This window comes from Lontra canadensis, unplaced genomic scaffold (genome assembly GCF_010015895.1).
Source record: "Lontra canadensis isolate GAN:19392208 unplaced genomic scaffold, GSC_riverotter_1.0 scaffold47, whole genome shotgun sequence".
NCBI classification, from domain to species: domain Eukaryota; kingdom Metazoa; phylum Chordata; class Mammalia; order Carnivora; family Mustelidae; genus Lontra; species Lontra canadensis.
The window spans coordinates 5489210-5508557 of record NW_022631041.1 but is presented as its reverse complement, the minus strand read 5'-3'; the positions used below and the strand labels follow the sequence as shown (position 1 = coordinate 5508557).

General features: G+C 33.4%; 1 protein-coding gene across 4 annotated transcripts in view; it reads right to left on the bottom strand.

The window, feature by feature from the left end:
• Window positions 1–273: 273 nt before the first annotated feature.
• Window positions 274–19348, bottom strand: part of PEX3 (peroxisomal biogenesis factor 3) — a 33565-nt gene continuing 14490 nt past the window's right edge. The window contains exons 4-12 of one of the 4 annotated variants that reach the window (XM_032873076.1): window positions 15435–15478; window positions 14108–14232; window positions 13722–13788; window positions 13562–13616; window positions 12842–13010; window positions 10109–10179; window positions 7527–7649; window positions 3630–3726; window positions 274–1106 (exon numbers count right to left, since the gene is read on the bottom strand). In XM_032873076.1, coding sequence (XP_032728967.1) covers window positions 1023–1106; window positions 3630–3726; window positions 7527–7649; window positions 10109–10179; window positions 12842–13010; window positions 13562–13616; window positions 13722–13788; window positions 14108–14232; window positions 15435–15478 — 835 coding nt within the window. In that variant the 3' untranslated portion in view covers window positions 274–1022. Of the gene's footprint in view, window positions 1107–3629; window positions 3727–7526; window positions 7650–8520; window positions 9026–9298; window positions 9438–10108; window positions 10180–12841; window positions 13011–13561; window positions 13617–13721; window positions 13789–14107; window positions 14233–15434; window positions 15479–19348 lie in introns of those variants that run through there. The other 3 variants (XM_032873079.1, XM_032873078.1, XM_032873077.1) reach the window with 3 other exon arrangements.

The following is a 19348-nucleotide window of genomic DNA, read 5'->3' as shown; positions in this document are numbered from 1 at the left end:
TGAAAATGTATTTACTATACTGATGATTCATATATTTCTGCCCTAATTACCCTTATAAATATAGAATATAGATTTAACTAGAGACAATGAAATATTTTTCGGAAGGAAATGTTATTTATTTTTTCTAAACAAAAAAGTTAAAAGAAAGCATCAATTATATTACCAGTTAAAATAAAACTTGAAAACTAGCATATTCTCCCAAAATAAGAGCAAAAAAATGCTATGGGACAAATAAAATTAATGGCTCTAAGGTATTAACTCAACAAAGCCACATTTTACTAAAATATTTTATTGCAATAAGATATTTACTGTCTCAAAATCAATACAAAGTTATTAAAATTATTTACATAAAAATGAATGAAACTATGTAGCTAATAATAGCTGTTGAGTAAAGAGCATCAGCACAATTTTAGCCCCTAAATCAATATCTAATTTTCTAGGAATTGTTAACAATAGTAAAAAAAAAAAAAATTACTGATCACGGTTGTTAAATTCACTGATTTCCATAAAAAGAAAAGTGCTTCATCAGGTTTATTTACAATAAATAATTTATACCTTTGAAGAGTAACTGAAGAAAAGTCTGATTCTCTCATCTATACTTCAGTCCACTGAACTTTATGATTAGTTAAGAAGTACATTTTTTTCTAAACTTCACACTTAATTCTCAAACATATTTTTTTCCTCAGTATTAATGTCAATGCATATTACATTTCATATAATAATAAAAAAGTATCTACACTAGTTTTTAATCAGTTTGGAATTAATATCCACGGTGTAACAAATATTTGCACTGTGTACACTCAGATATGCCCACAAAAACCAGTCTGTTGGTGACTTGACTTTAAAAAAATATATTAAGATGCCAAATAAAACTATCTTATTATGAAATGAAGACTTTGATTAAGAATATATTTTTATTAGGCATTTTGGTAACAAATCATTACCCTATATGTAGTTGATTTATTCAGTGTATTTTTAAAAGTAAATGAATTCCATTGTAGTTTTTCTGGAAGCAAAAGAAATCACTTCTCCAGTTGCTGAGGAGTACTAAAAGCTTCATACACATTAGCAGCAAAGTCTTTCACTTGCTCCATCATCAACAGATCCTAGCAAAATAAGAGTAAAACAATTTGTAAGAAGTATAGATCATTTGAATCCATATCTGCAATTTGAGCAATAAATTTAGCTCTAAGTTTTATGGCACTAAGGCCAAAAAGAAACTCATTTAAAGAAGGGAATACTTTTTCTTATAATAAAATTTAGGAGATACTTATTATTTAGGTTCTTATGTGAATGATGGAATGATAAGTACTCAAGTGTGACTTTGAGAAGATGACCCAAAACAGTCTACAAATGGACTTTTATGTGTGCCAAAGGCTAGATACGTTATATGTTGAATGAATGATTATAGTCTAAAGATACAAATTTAAAGGTACTTTTGCTAGAAGCTGATGTAACATGGTTGTGAGATATATTACTTTTTTAGAAGATCTAACATAGAATACATGTAGCATGTCATATATTATTGCATATACGTAAACTGCACATAGACACTTTAGAACAAGGATTCTTAAGAAATTTGTAAATGTAAGAATAAGAAAAAATTACATTTTTATTTTCATTAACCTTTAACTAAAACCTAGTATCTTTCAGTTATGAAATTGCCAACCAACTATGATAGTATTAGCATAGCCCATGACTTTGTCTTCAATAGAAATCAGACATTTTCATGTACGATAGTTGTGGAAGTTGCATGAACTGCTATTATAGCTTGTTATTTAATGCGTGAACAAAAAAGCAATACTGCTTCTTCATAAATTTGATTTTAAAAAGCATCTTGAAAACTGTTTATAATTGGTTTTCTTTAAAACTCATGTATTTTGTAATAGCAGGGGGCCTGTAGGCTTCACCAGATTGTGAAAAGATCCATGACACAGAAGCACTGGAGTGCCTTGGTGAACATCAGAGAAACGGTAAGTGAAACTGTCCTTTGTGTTCTCTCTTAAGTATCAGAAAACCCAAGTGATCTGTAGACAAGTCTTGATCTCAATAAATTCATGATTAAATTCTCTGAAGGCAATGTGGCATTTTAACTCATAGAAATTATGGTTAAAAGAAGTCAAGCAATAGTGTAATATATTAGAGTCTTGTCAAGCAATAGTGTAATACATTAGTTTAATCTACATTCAGATACACTCAAAAACTTTAAACAATATCAATGGTGTTTTTATTAGATTGAAATCTTTTGTTTTCATTATAAATTATTCAGATTTTAATTAATATAGTGTATGAATTATTTAAGGATTGAAGATGGTGGTGGTATATTATGTATGCCTGGTTGTATTTCTCACTCGTTACCAAGACGAACAACCTACTGACGAAACTAGAGACTTTTATGAAAGTGGAGAAAGGTAAAGTGAAGGTTTAAATGCCAGAAGTCACAACCTTTTTCTCCCACTGATACTTAAAATTTAAACGAAGTTTTTGATTAAAAAAACTGAGCTGAAATTAAACTTTAAGTGAAAGGAGATCAGTCTCATTCACTCATCCTTCTGCAGTCTGAACGTCTAACTGTCACGGGTGAGAAAGATGACACAAAAGACTGAAGAGAACAGTGAGGGAAAATAAGCATGCGAAGGACATGCGAAGGACAACTATACACAGAAAGGAAGAAACACAATCTGTGGTCTCAGTGCTTTTCACATTCCCAAGTGGATAGTACAATGAATATAGTCTGACTTGTCTGAGACACAGGTTACTGAGAAACACTTCAGCCTTAGTGTCTCCTCATTGTCCATTATTGCAGTAGTTTGGGATTGAGGTGTATTACAAACAAGTTTTACTTTTTTTTTTTTTTCCCACACCTCGTGTGGATCCCACCATGGGGCTTGAACTCATGACCCTGCGGTCAAGACCTGAGCTGAGATCACGAGTTGGAGGCTTAACTGACTGAGCCACCCAGGCACCCCGCAAACAAGTTTTTACTTCTAATACAAGTTTTAGTCTTTTAAACCAAGTTTTCTAATCCAAGTTTGCAGGTGACTCAGAAAAAAACAACAACAACAACAACAACAACAACAAAAAACATAGATTCAAAGTTACTATTTCAATAATAGTAGTCTTAATGCATTCCAAAATGCTTTTCTAAGAAAGGATGGAGTTATATGTAGTACTATCTTATGCCGCTTTTCATGAGATTATTGGTACACTATTAACAGTCATATTTATTAAATCTAGAATGCTTTACTTCTCCACAAAATTTTTTTAGTTTTCCTCAAAATTTGTGGAATTGGATTACTGATCTTACAGCTCAATCTTATCACCAATAGTTTAATGCAAAACATTAACACAGTAAGTTCAATCGACCACCAGAATGTATGTGGACTAAAAATGTAGGCTAATTGCTATTGGACCTAACATGGAGAAAGGTATTCCCAACCTCATAAATTTGCCATGATATACTATTGCTCTCATGGGGCATGCTACCACACTCTATGTGTGATTTTAAGTTCTTGGTTTCTTTGAACATAAATATCACAGGAGAGAAATGTAATTTTATTTCAGACAAATATAACCACAACCAAAGATACAATGTTTTTTTTAATAATACCCCCAAACTTTCTTCTTACCTGAACAAAATGACTAGGTGTTTCACTGCAAACTGAATGGATCTGTCCATTTACTATTGGAATTATCTTAGCTAGTGGCAAGCTGACACTGGAAAGACTGAAAAATTATCATAGTAATAATTATTTTCTGAAATTTTCTTATGGAAACTTAACATTTTAATTATAGTGCAATACAGTCACTGAAGAATACTCACAAAAATGTATTAAAAAATAAAAATCACACATAATTCTACCCCCTAGAAATAACAACTGTAACTGACATCATGGTTAGTTTCTTCCAGTAATTTTTATACCTATCTATGCTTTTTTGTGTGTTTTTTAAACACAAGACTATGAACTCCCCAGCAATATTGTTTTGTATTTTTGTTATTATGTCATGAACATTTTTCCATCTTACTAAAAGTTCTTCTGAAGTTTTTATCTAATTTTTGATGATTATAAAGCTAATTCATCCTCTAGCTGTGACAATTTAGATCTAGCTCCTTGGAGTTGGGTGTTTAAGTTTTTGCCTCATTTTCCTTAAACAGTTTCTTGTATTAACACAGAATTACTGGGTCAAAGGATATGATTATTTATTTGTTTGAGAGAGAGCAAAAATTGGGGGAGAGACAGAAGGAGACAGAGAGTCCAAGCAGCCTCCCTCTGAGGGCAGAGCATGAGGTGGGGCTTGGTCTCAGGATCCTGAGATCACTACCTGAGCCCAAATCAAGAGTTGGACGTTTAACTGACTGAGCCACCCAGACGCCTCAAGTGTATGAATATTTTTAAGGTTTATGATGTATATTGAAAGATGCCCACTGCTTCTGCAGCAGTGTGTGAGAAAACCTGCTCCATTATGCCTCTTTCTACATCAAACATTAGTTTTTAAAAAAATCTTGATAAAAAAGTCTTGATATGTCTGATAGATCAAAACAGTAGCCTACAGTTTTAGTCTGTGTTTCTCTCAATTACTAGCAATGTTGAATGTTTCTCCTCCCTACTCCAGTGAACTACACCATTATCTATCTGACTATATAAGAGGAGACTTGGGCACTTCTCTATCCTGACTATATCAAATCCCTCCACAATCCTAAATATTACCTAAGTGGGTCTACCTCTCCCTATGGCCAAACCTAGTCCAGGCTAAGCAGTTTCTCTTGTCTGCTTAGCAGTGACCTTCTAACTTGTAAGTGCTTAACAATCATTTTTTTTGGTGAATAAATGAATGTGTGATTACGGATGATATAGTGACTGTTAAATGATGAAACAATTTGTAAACAATGATGAAATAATTTTTGTGTGTGGGTTATAGACGTAGGTTTATTACATTAAATGAAACACTTCATATATTTGTACCTGAGGCTACACTAGAAATTTCCTTTTAAACATCATGAAAATGCTGAAGCTATGTTGTCTAACCAGCATGCTATGCCGAGATTTGAGGCAATGCATAAAAAGAAAAAGCAGGGTAGAGATTTATGTGTTCCTGAGAAAATTACACATTATTGTCCTTTAGGATAGCATTTTCCAAAATCTATCATGTTTTTACCTGCTTAATGTCTTTCTTTGTACATTAATTTTTCTAAAATAGAAACTGAAGACACCACTATCATACAGGTCTGTGAGGTTAGGTAACATGTCTGTTTTACTGTATTATCCCAGTACTTAGTAAAGGGCCTGATGCACAGTATGTGCTCAATATGTACTTGCTGAATCAATTAAAGAAGTCTTCATTCATCCATTGCTATATCCCACCCTGATTCTCCTTTCCCACTTCCTTCTCCACAGAGCAATCCAAGTGATCCTACAATGTAAATTCCATCATGTAACTCTCCTGCCACTTCCCTTGTGGTTCCCCAGGACTCTCAAGATGACAACCATAATCTGTATGTGCTCAATTCTCCAACTTGATCTCATAATTCCCCTTTTCCTATTCACCTGTTCATTTGTTTTTATTGTTTAAACCTCCTGGCTTTTTTGGCTATGTGTACGGTACAAAAGGGTCTAAATTTATTATTATTTTACATTAGTCACTGTAAAATGACTAATCTGTTTACTAAATAATACATCTCTTCCTCACCTTCATCATGTACTAATTTCCTATATATTTTAGAACCTGTTTCTGGATTTTACACACTATTCTATTGGTTTATCTATTATGAATAACATATTATTCTAATAATTTCACCTTATATGTTTTATAAGTAAAGTATATTTGTTGCTTACTTTTTCAATAATTTTTTTGAATATTATATATTATGTGCATATGTTATATATATACAGTATTATGGGAATATATACAAATTAATACACACACACACACACACACACATATATATATATAATTTGAGCTTGTATTAGTTAGCATCACTTTTCAGTTGATTCTCTTAAAGGTTCTAGACCATTTTGTCTCTTTGCCAATAACTGAAAATCTATTTTCTTGAATTGCAGTGATGGCTAGAACTTTCACTACATTTTAAATAAAAGGAATAGCATAAAGCATAATGGAAATATTTCTAGTATTGAATTATGGAGTATTAAGTTGATTACTGATACAGAAGAGAAAAAATTAAGACAGGAGATATTTACTGAATACCTAGTGTGTGTAATGAAATATGCAAGGGCATTAGATAATCTCTGACTTTGAGAGAAGCATTAAAATATAACTGAGGAACATGATTTGAGGTGAAAAATGTAGGTTGTATGGGAAAGTAAAATATGGAAAACTGTAGGCGTTTAAACTACTGGCTGATGTGGTTATAACAAAATTTTTGTAATTCTTTAGGGTATAAGGTCAAGTATTTGTATTAAAACAACTATTATAATTCTTTATCCCTACTCAGGAAATAACTAACACCTTGCTAGGCAGAGATTACAGTGAAGTTTTATTAATTGGAACAACCTGAATTAGGGAGTATACAGGGGCTGAAATTTATTTTTCTATAACTTAAATCTAAAAAAAATTTAGAAGATAAATGTTATTGCTCTAAGTATTCCAAATCCTCAATGTTAATTGCAAATTATTCTTTTTTATACAATGAAGAAGGGTTCCAGAGAACTGAGTAAATAATTTCTTACCCTATATATTTATGAATTAAATTGGACATTACACATACATACTGCATATCACTTACTGTTTCTTTTCATTTTAATGGACTAGTTTATAGTCAGTTAACATTGGTTTAGTATTTAATGTTTTCTGAGTCTAATATAAAAATGTACAAAATAGATTGTTAAAGAGTATAAATTCTGCTAGGACACCCAAAATATTCATGCCAAAATAAGAATGTAATAAAACCATATGATATATTTTAGCAGTATGACTATATGACTTAGAAATAATTGTGATTAAAATTACTAACAATTGCACTAACTAAATACTCCCAATCCTACAATAAGAGCTAAAAATGAATACATTATGTAGTTGTAGAAGTAAGAAATAATTCATCAAATGGGAATTTATAACAAGACTGCTTTGTTATTTTAATGTCCAAACTACTGAATTATGTGGGCCAATTATGGCTTGTAGTAATTAAATACATTTTCAGTTTTATATTCTAAAGAGTTAAAAAAAAAACCAAACCCAAGAACTGGAACTGGAACTTGGCTTACAGAAAGGTAATTTCGCTATTTATTTCCATATAGTGGCAAAATTTGGGGAAGAAATGAAATTTTTAATATTGAATTAAAAAAATTTTAAAAATTTTAAATTAAATTAAAATTAATTAGATTAATTAATTTTAATTTAATTTAATTAATTTAGAAGGAGTCATTGGCTTAAGGGAGTTTAATTTGTTGACAAATGATCAAATTTATCCTCTAAGATTTTTTTAATGACCTGGAACAAAAAATAAACACATCCAAACCACTCTTTTATTAGAGTATTCATTAGACACATAACATTTTTTGTCATCTTACCTACTCATGGAGTTGCTATGTTGAAGGTCCTGTTCAGTAGGTCGAAAGAACTCAGCCATATTGTCTAGCAGTCTGCTAAAACCTCGGTTTAAACATGTATTCAAAACTGTACTAAAATCTGGACTATACAAAATAAGAAGGATAAATTGCTTTTTAGATTCTCAATGGAAAAGGAAATAAATTCAGTAACTATGTTGTTATCTTTGACAGCCACCAATATTTCTAGTTACAAACTACTTTTTATAGCCTAAAACACTGTAAGATTATATCAAGGAGCTAATCTTTAACAACGAAGCATAAAAAGTGAGCTTATTATTTAGCACAACACAATGATTTTGTGATTTTTTTTTAATATCATCCAGCATTTTGTACAGTGCGTTTTCAAAAATATCAGTAATGGTATTACTTCTCTCCAGGGAACATTTTTTTTTTTAAGATTTTATTTATTTATTTGACAGGGAAAGAGAGAACACGAGCGGGGAGGGAGGGTAGGCAGAGGGAGAGGGATAAGCAGGCTCCCCGCTGAGCAGAGAGTCTAATGTCAAGAGGCTTGATCCCAGGACCCTGAGAGCAGGACCAGAGCTGAAGGTAGATGCTTAACTGACTGAGCCACCCAGGCACCCCTCTTTAGGAAACTCTTGAAGAGGAATCATCTTAAAGTCACAGATATTGGTTTGCTTTACATACTGTGTCATGACATCCCAGTGAGACAGAAAATTTTATTATCATGTACAGACGAGAAAATGGATACTTAAGAGATGAGGAAATTTGTCCAAAGGTATGTAATTAGTAAATGGGAGAGCTAGAATTTGAACCCAGGCCTTTTTGATCTTAAAGTTCAAGCTCTTTTTGTTATATTATGTAAGTATCTCACAAAACCTCTCTTTTTTTTTAAGTAGGTTCCATGCCCAGCTTGGAGCCCAGTCTGGGGACTGAACTTATAATCTTGAGATTGTCTATCCAAAAAGGATAGCTAAAGAGCGGAGATCAAGAGTTGGATGCTTAACTTACTGAACTACCCACGAGCCCCAAAACCTCTTTGATATAAAGAATAATATATATGTGTTATAAAGTTAGAAAATACCTAGTTGAACAGATTAATTTGATCTTTGACATCTAGAAATCTCAAGTGCATGGGAGTGTTGGGCAAGGGGCTATACATTTGGGAATTATTAGCATACAGATAGTTGTTAAAGCAATGGGAGAATATGAAATTACTTGGGACAGCTGAGGATGAAATAAGAACAAATACCTTAGAAAACTAATGTTTGTAAGAAAGACGGATAAAGAGGAAACTAAGAAGAAATAATCTGAGAATGTGGAGAGAAATTGGGAGATTACGGTCATGGAAGCCACTTGAGAAAAGAATTTTAAGAAAGGCTTGATCAACAGCATTAATTATCAGAACGGCCAAGTAAGATGAACATTTTTGACTGGATTTGGCAAGAGATCAATGATGACCTTTTCTAGAAGAACTTCGTTGAGTGATTTGGTGGAAACTGGAATAAGAAAATATGTGGAAATGGCTATTGTAGAAAATCAAGAGACTAGAACTTGATGAATCATACAGTAGATTCAGTAGCTGAGTTACACTTCAAATTTGCTGATTTTTGTCATGATCAAGAAAATATAAGTAGAGACGATAATTTCCTCCAAAAATAAAACTAGAGAAAATGGTTCTAAATTATCTGGAGGATAAAAGAAACTTTGATATATTAACCACTTAAGATAAGACTGGTACTACTACTCAGATTCTACAATGATAAAATCACCTCAAAGAGTTTAAGTGGCTCAGCCAATGCTGAACAGCTAATGAACAGGAAAGCCAAAACTGAATCTAGGTCTTCCAGTCTTCTACTGCATAGTCTGATGCTTTCTCCATTTTTAACACTCTGGTTGTCTTCTGGGTGACTTAAAACAGTAATACTCAATTTGGGGAAGATGTGACATTTTTATCCCTCAAAGTTTTAGGGACATTATAGTCTATCCTGAGAGGATTAGAGGATTAGGGGGAGCATTCTCAAAACTGAGTGTGTGTGTGTGTGGGGGGGAGTATACACACACTGCATATGTGTGCGTGTGGTATATATGAGGACTACCTGGAGCTGGCTACCTCTGGCTTGAAAGTGCACTTCTCCCCAACTCCTCAAGTCAGTATCGAGTGATTTCAAGTTGGTAGTCAGAACTGCTGCCGCTACAATTTCAGTTTCTGGTTTGTTTGTTTTACAGAGCTAGTTGTTAAACATTTACTAATACACTGGGTATATCAGAATCACCCCTGAGAGCTTTTCTCAAAATATAAATGCTTACTATCTTCTAGTCCCTCAACTAGTATTTCAGAATCTCTAGGCTAAGGAAGTAGCTTGAGGAAGGCATGGACATCTTGATAAAAATCTGTTTCTCTTATCACCTTAATAAAAGAAACATTAGATAGGAAATCCTACCTAAAGACAGGGAACAGATTCAAAATATAATTTTAACAAGATACTACATTGCATATGTCATTTAAGAAAAGCTAAAAAACAGTCATAAGTACATTCAAAATAGAAACACATGTTTTCTGTTACATGTAGTATACATACCTTTCCAACATGTCTCTAGTTTCATTGAGTAGTTTAATAGTGGTAACATCTCTAGGAGAAAGCCCGCAGGCCTGTGAAATTAAAATGCTATACTTTAGGGTTTCAAATATTAGCACAAAGTTATGACGAAACTAATCATATTAAAAACCCCAAGAGTTCAGGAAATCTACAAGTCTATGTTTTATTAAAGTTCTTGAGTTTTTTAAACTCAAGAAAACTGTAAAAGTTCATATGTATAGGTGAGTACTATTTAAAGCATGAGTCAGAATCTTAGTTATTGCAAATAATGTTGCAATAGACATAGGAGTGCATGTATAAAATTAGTGTTTTGTTTTCTTTGAGTAAATACTCAATAGTAGAATTACTGGCTCATACAGTACACACACACACACATATATGTGCGTGGGAATATTACACAGCCATAAAAAAGGATGAGAAGATACCGTTTAAGACAACATAGATGGATGTAGAGGGTATTGTGCTAAGTGAAGTAAGAAAAAAAATACAATATGGTATCACTCATATGTGGAACACAAAGAAATGAATGAAACAAGAAGCAGAATATGACCTATTACTATAGAGAACAAACTGATGGTTGCAGAAGGGAGGGCTGTGAAGGGTTGGGCAAAATGGGTGAAGGGAGTAGGAGATAAAGGCTTCCAGTCATGGAATAAGTAAGTCATGAGAATAAAAAGCACAGCATCAGGAATATAATCAATAATATTATAATAGGGATGTATGGGGGCAGATAGAAATTATACTTGTGGTATAGCATAATGTATAGGTTTATGGGATCACTATTTTGTTTTAAAGATTTTTATTTATTTATTTGACAGATAGAGATCACAAGTATGCAAAGAGGCAGGCAGAGAGAGAGAGGAGGAAGCAGACTCCCTGCTGAGCAGAGAGCCCAATGTGGGGCTGGGATCACTATTTCTACCTATGAAACTAACATAACATTGTGTGTCAACTATACTAAAAAAATGAGTCAAAGTAAAATTATACTTTGTAAGATCCTTGTTTATTTGGACCCTCTTGAGCACATTTCTAGAATATATTTACAAAGAAAAAGAGTCCTTTGAGGTTCCAGAGGCCTGGAATTTTTTTTTTCTTTAATTGGTAAGACATTTTATCAAAATCTCCATGTCTTTTTTCATCAAGTCTAGTTTTGTCTGGGGCTCTGTGTGTCCTTTCAGTCTTAAGTTTCAGGGTTTAATTCAGTTCAGGTAAGATTGGGTCTGTCATTCCTTTCTTCACCTGTTCTTTGAACCATTTTCTTTTTTAGTTCCACTGTTGAATTTTAAAATTTGGAAACGGTTTTATCGTTTCAGAAAGTTTCTTTAATACTGCATCTTCTTGAGAAGAATTTATAAGTTTTCTCCTTTTTCTTTGATTAATTCTGTTTCATCTATTTGCTTATTCAGTTTAGCCTGCATCCTGTAGGTCATGGGGTTCCCCTAAATGGCTGCAACACTTTCTTTGGCCTAGTCATGAAGGCAAGGTCTCTGGACACCCAAACAGGACTATGTTTGTGGATGGAAATACAGCTGGCATTGAAAACCATGGTAGTCTTTGTTCTGATGGGGCCTCTAGGACAGGGTATAGCTTAGAAGCCTCTTGGGTTTAAGGTTTCTCCAGTTGTCAAGTGAGATACTCTTCTCTTAACTGTAAAGAATGGTATAACCTGCTTACATATGAAAAAACCCCAATATTTTAAAATGAGATATATAACCTGCAATCTTTGACATTTTTCTTTTTTTTTAATTTTAAGTTTATTTATTTATCTCTACACCCAACATGGGGCTCAAACTCATGACCTGAGATCAAGAGCTGCATGTTCCCACTGACTGAGCCAGACAGGTGCTCCAACATTTTTCTTATTCTTAATCAATGAATAAATCACAACTGCCCAGGACACACCTGTATGGAGCAACACCACAGTGGATAACTGTTAGATCAGGCCTTATTTGTTTCTCAAGTGAATGACTAAAATTTCCTTTAGTCCATTTTGATATTGCCTTGATTTATTTAAAAAGCAGATTGTGTAATTGTGGTATTGGTCTGGTTAAAATTTGTCTTTTTCTATAAGTTGAAGCTCATGATCTTGATCATGATCTTGTCCCAGCTATCAGCTCTATCTTCTGCTACTTGGTCTCATACAATATAGTTTAGCCACATAAACTGAACTTTCCTCATGAGTTCCTCCAAATATAATGAACAGGTTTTATTCATTTTTTATATGAATCATATATCACAGTGTCTTTCACATAACTAATACTCAATAAAAATTTGCTGAAATCTAAAATTATGTTTCTAATTAGAAATCAGTCATAATTGTTTGTTTTCTAAATTAATGCAGTTTTATTTAAGTTATTGGAATACAGGCCTTTTATTTAATTTTTCTTTAAAGATTTTATTTATTTATTTGACAGAGAGAGAGAGACAGCAAGAGAAGGAACACAAGCAGGTGAAGTGGGAGAGGGAGAAGCAGGCTTCTAGCTGAGCAGGGAGCCCGATGTGGGGCACAATGCAGGGCTCAATCCCAGGACCCTGAGATCACGACCTGAGCTGAAGGCAGATGCTTAATGACTGAGCCACCCAGGTGCCCCGGAATATAGGCCTTTTAATCATGAGTCTTTCAAGAACCTCAGAAATCTAAATTTCAAGAGATAGTAAAAAAAATTTTTTAAATATAGAATAACTGGTTTGGTTAAATGGTTATGAATTAATCACCTGAACTGCTAATGGAGTTTCTTCATCTGGCATCATATAATGGCATAATAAAGATTTGGATCCATCTTTATTAATCCAAGAAGAAGATTTATGTTGTTCAACTAGATTTCTGATTTCTTTTAGTTTTTGTTCCAAGTCCAAAAGAGACAAAGAATGTTTAAGAGAAATGCTAGAAACAGAGAAAAGGGAATTGGGATAAATTGAAACTATACAACACATCCTATACACACTCTTTTTTTTAACAGATTACTCTCTGAGATCCAGTCAAACCTGAAACTGCTGACTGAAATCACTAGAGTAGATTAAGAAATCAGTCATCAGTTAAGTGTCATTATTACAGAGCCACATCAAGTCTTGCTGTAGATTTCACAAGAAAATTCCCACTGTAATTACAGAAAGTACTAGTATAAATGGAAGATAAAAGGCTCAGAGGCAGATTTTAAGGTAGGTATTTTATGTTATGACGCAAATATTTCTGGTTTGTTTGGAAGTCAATCAATAAACAATTAGACATTAAACCTGTTCCCTTAGTATCAAAAGGTTGGCACTAATGCAGAAAATGGATTCACAATGCAGTATCTCAGGGCTGTGTCTATATAAGGTTACAAAGAATTTTACAAACTACCATTTGTCAAATCACCAGCTTCACTAGAACAATTCTAATTTTTCTTTTATTCACTAGAATCAGGAAGTCAGAGAAGCCAAAGCAAAATGCCTTACCTTCCTAAAATCTTCTGCACAGCTTGTTTAATGACTGTGATCAATTCTGTTAGGCCTATTATTAAAGGAAAAACAAACATAAAAGCCTTGTTCACTTTAAGTTCCTCAATAATAAAAATGAACAAATTAAAATTAGTTTCCAGGTCACAAATAATCTCACCATCTCCAAGGAGGTGCTGAATACTTGACAAATATTGCTGTTGGACATCTGGGGGAGCAAGAACTGTCTGTACAAAATAGAAACAAGGTTAAGTTATCTAATATTACTAGTAAATAATATTTACTTACTATAAATATATACTATATAAGTTTACTATAAAGTATAACTTGAGCTGAGACTTTTCAGGACCTGAAATGATAGAAAAAATAATATTCTTTAACCTACCAAAAAGTCTAGTTTCAAAATATGAAAAATAATGCTAGAAGTTTATAATCACATGAAATATAAAGATACTTATAGAAATTATCAGGGTAAGTAATATTCAGTTAAATCCAATTAAATCTTAATACAAAGGGCATTATGTATGTTAAGTTTATGAAACTTACAGTGCCATTTTTGCCAACTGCTGCATTATCCAGGTAAATATATCCACCAATTATGTTTAACTGGACTCGCAAAAGAACCACCAGCATACAAGTACTGTATACTGCTACGATACTTCTTGTGAAACCTTCACAGAGAAAAGATAACCATTTGGTACTATTATTAAAACAAACAAATATGTAAAATCACAAACTATCCCTATGGTTATTCTTTTTTACAAGATGACTTTAAGAAATACATTTGCAGTTGTTTCAAGTACAAAAATATATCAATTCAAAATATTCATTGTCTATCTCCTTACAACGTGTTTAATGTAAATTAGGTATGATCTCTTAATTGAAAAAATAATAAAAGCAATAATCAATATATTGAGTAAAGAGTTACATATTATTAGTTAGAAAGGAGAACACAAAAAACCTGGGAAACACTGAGATTTGCAGCCTCAGAACTCTGAGCTGTTCAGGGAGCTAGCTGAGAGCTGAGAGTAGAGGGCTGAGCATGGAAGAACTCCAGTTTGCAATAGCAGGTAAAGGAGACTGAGACCATCTAAGGGCTGGAGAAAGGGACAGATGGGGGACACCCAGAGACTAGCTTCACAGCAGCCTGGGACAGAGTGTTCAAAACAGAGGAGAAAGCAAAGGTGTTAAATGCTGCCAAGAGGTCTAGAAGGAGGAAAATGTCGGGTAGATTTGGTAACACAGAAGTTACTATTGGTGCTTGTGAGATATGTTTGGGCGGAGACACAGAAGTAGGAGTCAGGCTCTAGGGTGTCAAGGAATGAGTGGGAGGGAAGAATGTAGAAGTCTTTGGTATTATATAAGGGGTGGTTGAAACAGAGTACTATAAAGGTTTAATTTATTTTTAAATAGGCAAAGCTAAAGCATAATTTAGTTGATAAGGATCATATGAATGGATGGGAAAATGTAGGAATGCTTGGTAGTATAAAGTACTGAGACCTGTGTGTATACTCTGTATACACTATATATTCTGCCCCTCCCAGTCTCCTCACACACTCTTTCTCTCCCTCTCTCTAAAAAAAAAAAAAAAAAAAAAGACATAATATTGTAGGTATCAGTACCTAATGTAGGCATATGTGGTCTAGGACAGGTTTACATATCATAATAATAACAACAGTAATACGACCACCACCACTAATATTTCCTGAATACTTTCTAGGACCAGATATTGATCAACTTGCTTTATGAGAATTATTTAATGTGGACAACTTTATGAGGTAGAAAAGGGTCATCCACATAAAAGAGTGAGTATAAAAATTTCCCTTTATATGTATTTTAAAGATGTGCTGTCACACAAAGTAGGAAGACTTACTTATTATCTTCAAATCCTCCCATATTTCCAACTTGTTTGAAGGCCTAATGAAGAAAGTATAAAGAATAGTAATCAGGTAATCTAATAGAAAACTTAGAACTTTATTACCTTTATAATTAATTTTATTTTATTACAGGATAACTATAGGAACTATAGGAAACAAAGCCCACAAAATATAGTAAGTATAGTAAAAAAAAAACCCCTGTAATTTCAGTAACCAATGATAACAACCATTTTCACATGGCACCTAAGTATCTCAAAGCGTCTTCCTTCAGCCCAGGCCATGATCTCAGGGTCCTGGGATTGAGCCCAGCACTGGCCTCCCCGCTCAGAGGAGTCTGCTTGTCCTCTACTTCTGCCTCTTTCCTCTGCTTATGCTTGCTCTCTCTGCATCTCTCTCTCAAATAAATAAATAAAATCTTAAAAAAAAAAAACCCACAACCATTTTCACTAGTGTATTGGTATATATCCTTCTGGTTTTTATCCTCCTTCTGAGCATATGCATATATACCATAAAATCATATAGGAAAATCAAGAAAATTGTTCATTTCTTTCCCTCATTTACCATTTCACAAATAATGAAGCATGTCAGTAATCCTTCAAAGGTAAATAATAAAGTATTTTTTGTTTTAAAATATCATTATAAACATAAGAATTTAAATATATATAAGTATATATTTAATGTTTGACTCACTGTATTTATTATTCTTATTGGTGTTCAAATTGCCCGTCTTTGACCCAATATTGTGGGTGCTATTTCAGATTGGCTCCTGAATCCTTTTGACATTACCCTACTAGTTTTTGATAGCTTCCTTGCTTACTGACAAGAAAAGTTGTTCTGGGTTCACCTTTTTTTTTTTTTTTTAAAGATTTATTTATTTATTTTAGAGAGAGAGTGCGTAAGTGGGGAGAGGGAAGGGACAGTGGGACAGGGAGAAAAAGAAATCTCAACCAGATACCCCACTGAGCATGGAGTCCTTTGTGGAGCTAGATCTCAGGACCCTGAGATCATGACCTGAGCCAAAATCAAGAGTTGGACACTCAACCAACTGAGCCACCCAGCACTCCATGGGTTCATCTTGTTCAATTTTTGCTACAGACCTGAAATCACCCTTTCTCCAAGAGTCCTGCTTCCAGGACACCTGGGTAGCTCATCAGTTAAGTGTCTTTGGTTCAGGTCAAGATCCCAGGGTCCTGGGATGGAGTCCTGCAGCAGGCAGCCTGCTTCTCCTTCTGCCGGCCACTCCCCCTGCTTGTGCTCCTGCTCTCTCGCTGACAAACAAATAAATAAAATCTTAAAAAAAAAAAAAAAAAAAGTCCTGCTTCTTTGTAGCAGAAAATGATAGTCTGTAACTATGATCTCTGATTAAGGATATTAATTGCTACTAAGCCCTTTTGGTAGACTAAGGTAGTAACTCTGTTAAAACTACTGGGGTTTTTAACTTCATCTCCTTGATCTTACATCTATTTCTTTTTGCCTACACTAGCAATCAATGAAACCAATGTAATTACTAATTTGCTTCATCCTTCCCTCTGTGAACAACAGTCTCAGAACAGCAATAGCAATATTGAAGAGTTTTAAGGATTTTGTACCTGGTATAGTCTCTATCTTTGTGGTTATAACAGCAACTACACATTTAGGTTGGTTTATTTTACTATCTCTTTCTAGACATTGTTTTGTAAACACTAAATATAGTTTTATAAATATGTAAAAGATTTACATGGTTCTAAAGTCAAATTTACACAGCACAGTATATTCAAGTAAGTCTGTTTGTATTCCCTTTTACTCTCTCCCTTCTTCATAGGTGACTATTAAAAATTTTTACTTTAACTTATCATTGTTTTGCCTTATATATGCAATTTGCCCTCTTAGATAAATGGTAGCATACTATACGCATTTTCTTTAGTTGTGTTTGTTTGTTTGTTTTTACCATGGCATAGTGCTCTACTGTGTAGATATGTAGATATACCACATAGATGGAGTTCAGTGCTTTTCAAACCATCTACATGGAAGGACCAATTTTATTTTTCTTTTTTATTTCCAATCTGTCACAAACTAGTACTTTTGTAAAATACAATACAAATAAATTAGAAGGAAAATGAAATAAAAAGCCACAAAGATATACAAACTACAAACCCATATTCTTTATTATTATATTTAGACATAAATTTACATTTTAGTAAAAAGTTGAGTTATCATTACAATTGTGGCAAATAACTAGCTTATCTTTCTTTGCCATTGAACTGACTCTAGAGTTCAGTTATCCCATTCCTAGATGACACAGGTTCAAGACGTATGGTGTACATCCTGCAAGGTCCTTAAATCATGAAATAAGGAAAATCATTTCCTTATTTAAACACGTTTGTAAGGGCTCAAGCCCCTCTTTATGCAAATATTTTTCAAATGGACATTTTTATCCCAAACTACAAACAGTAATTTTATGTCAAAAGAAAGGCAAGAAAAAAATAGCATTGAGAGACTTAAAAAGGAAACAGTAAGTAAGGAATAATAAACTCAGGAATTTAAGAAATTTTGTGTACTAAGAAAAGAGGAATGACACCTCTTCTTGAAAGCTGTCCAGGGTTATCCATCAAAATAAATCCCTTTCTTCTTTAGCCTCCCACATTTTGGGCCCACATTTTGCTTTCACTTTTTATCATAGACTAAACACAATATATCTTGAATTATCATAATTTGTCATATACTCCCTTCTTTGGGTGACAAAGTCTTAAAGGGAAAGAGATCTTAATTATCTCAAATACTCCAAAACATAGGCAACACAGGGCCTTGCAGGAAACAGTCACCAAGAGAGAAGAATGCTACTATATTTATTATGTCTGTTATTATGTTGCTTTTATAAGTGCTATTCACTTATTTCATTTGTCTTAGTTTCCTAGTAAGACTAAAACTTAGGCAATTAAAGCCTATTTCTGTTCTTTATCTACTTCTTACGTATATTTTTCCTTTTCCTTGAAGATTTATTTATTTGAGACAGACTGAGTGGGGGGAGGGGCAGAGAGAGAGAGGAAGAGGGGAGAAGCTAACTCCCTGCTGAGCATGGAGCCCCATGCAGGGTTCCATCTCACCACCTTCAGATCATGACCTGAGCCAAAAATCAAGAGTCGGACACTCAACCAACTGAGCCACTCAGGTGCCCCATGTACATATTTCTTTACCTTCTACTTATGTGCCCATAGGTGGTAATTAAGCATTCATTTGACCAAGAGAAATCTGCTTTCATGTTTCTTATGTATATAATTATATGAACTAATTTATAAGCTAAACTTTATAACTATCGAGTAGTGAAAATGCATCATCCTCTACAAATGATAAAATTTGTATGACTAACATTATACTTTAATCAGATTAAAAAAATCCCAAGCAAGCAAAGCCATTGTTATTTTGGGAAGAATTCTCTGAATAGAAAAAATGCTTTTAAAGAAATTCTCTAGCTTGTTATTTAACCTGAGTAGTAAATTCCTCTCTGTAAAATACAGATGATGATAATATCTGCCTCACAAGGATATTGTGAAAATGAAATGGAAGCATGTACATAAGGTGTTTAGTCCTGGGCTCAGCATAGAGAGACCCTCTAGAAATAGTATTTCCGTCTCCCTGGCTATTGGAAGGTAATTACAAGGGAAGTGAATACTTCAGTAAGGTCACAATGATTAAAATTTATTTACTGAAAACATTTCCCTTCATCTTGTTCATTAAAATAAAATAAAATAAAACATTTCCCTTCATCTTGTTCATTTCCCTTCATCTTGCCATTTCCTTCTGGAAGTTTCCTCAATGAACACAGCATCACACTAAATTACAAAATCCCAACACATGCTGTACTCCATATATAAAGTCCTATGTGTAAAAAGTGCTTTGTGCTCAGAGAACTGTGATGGTAAGGTAAATTATT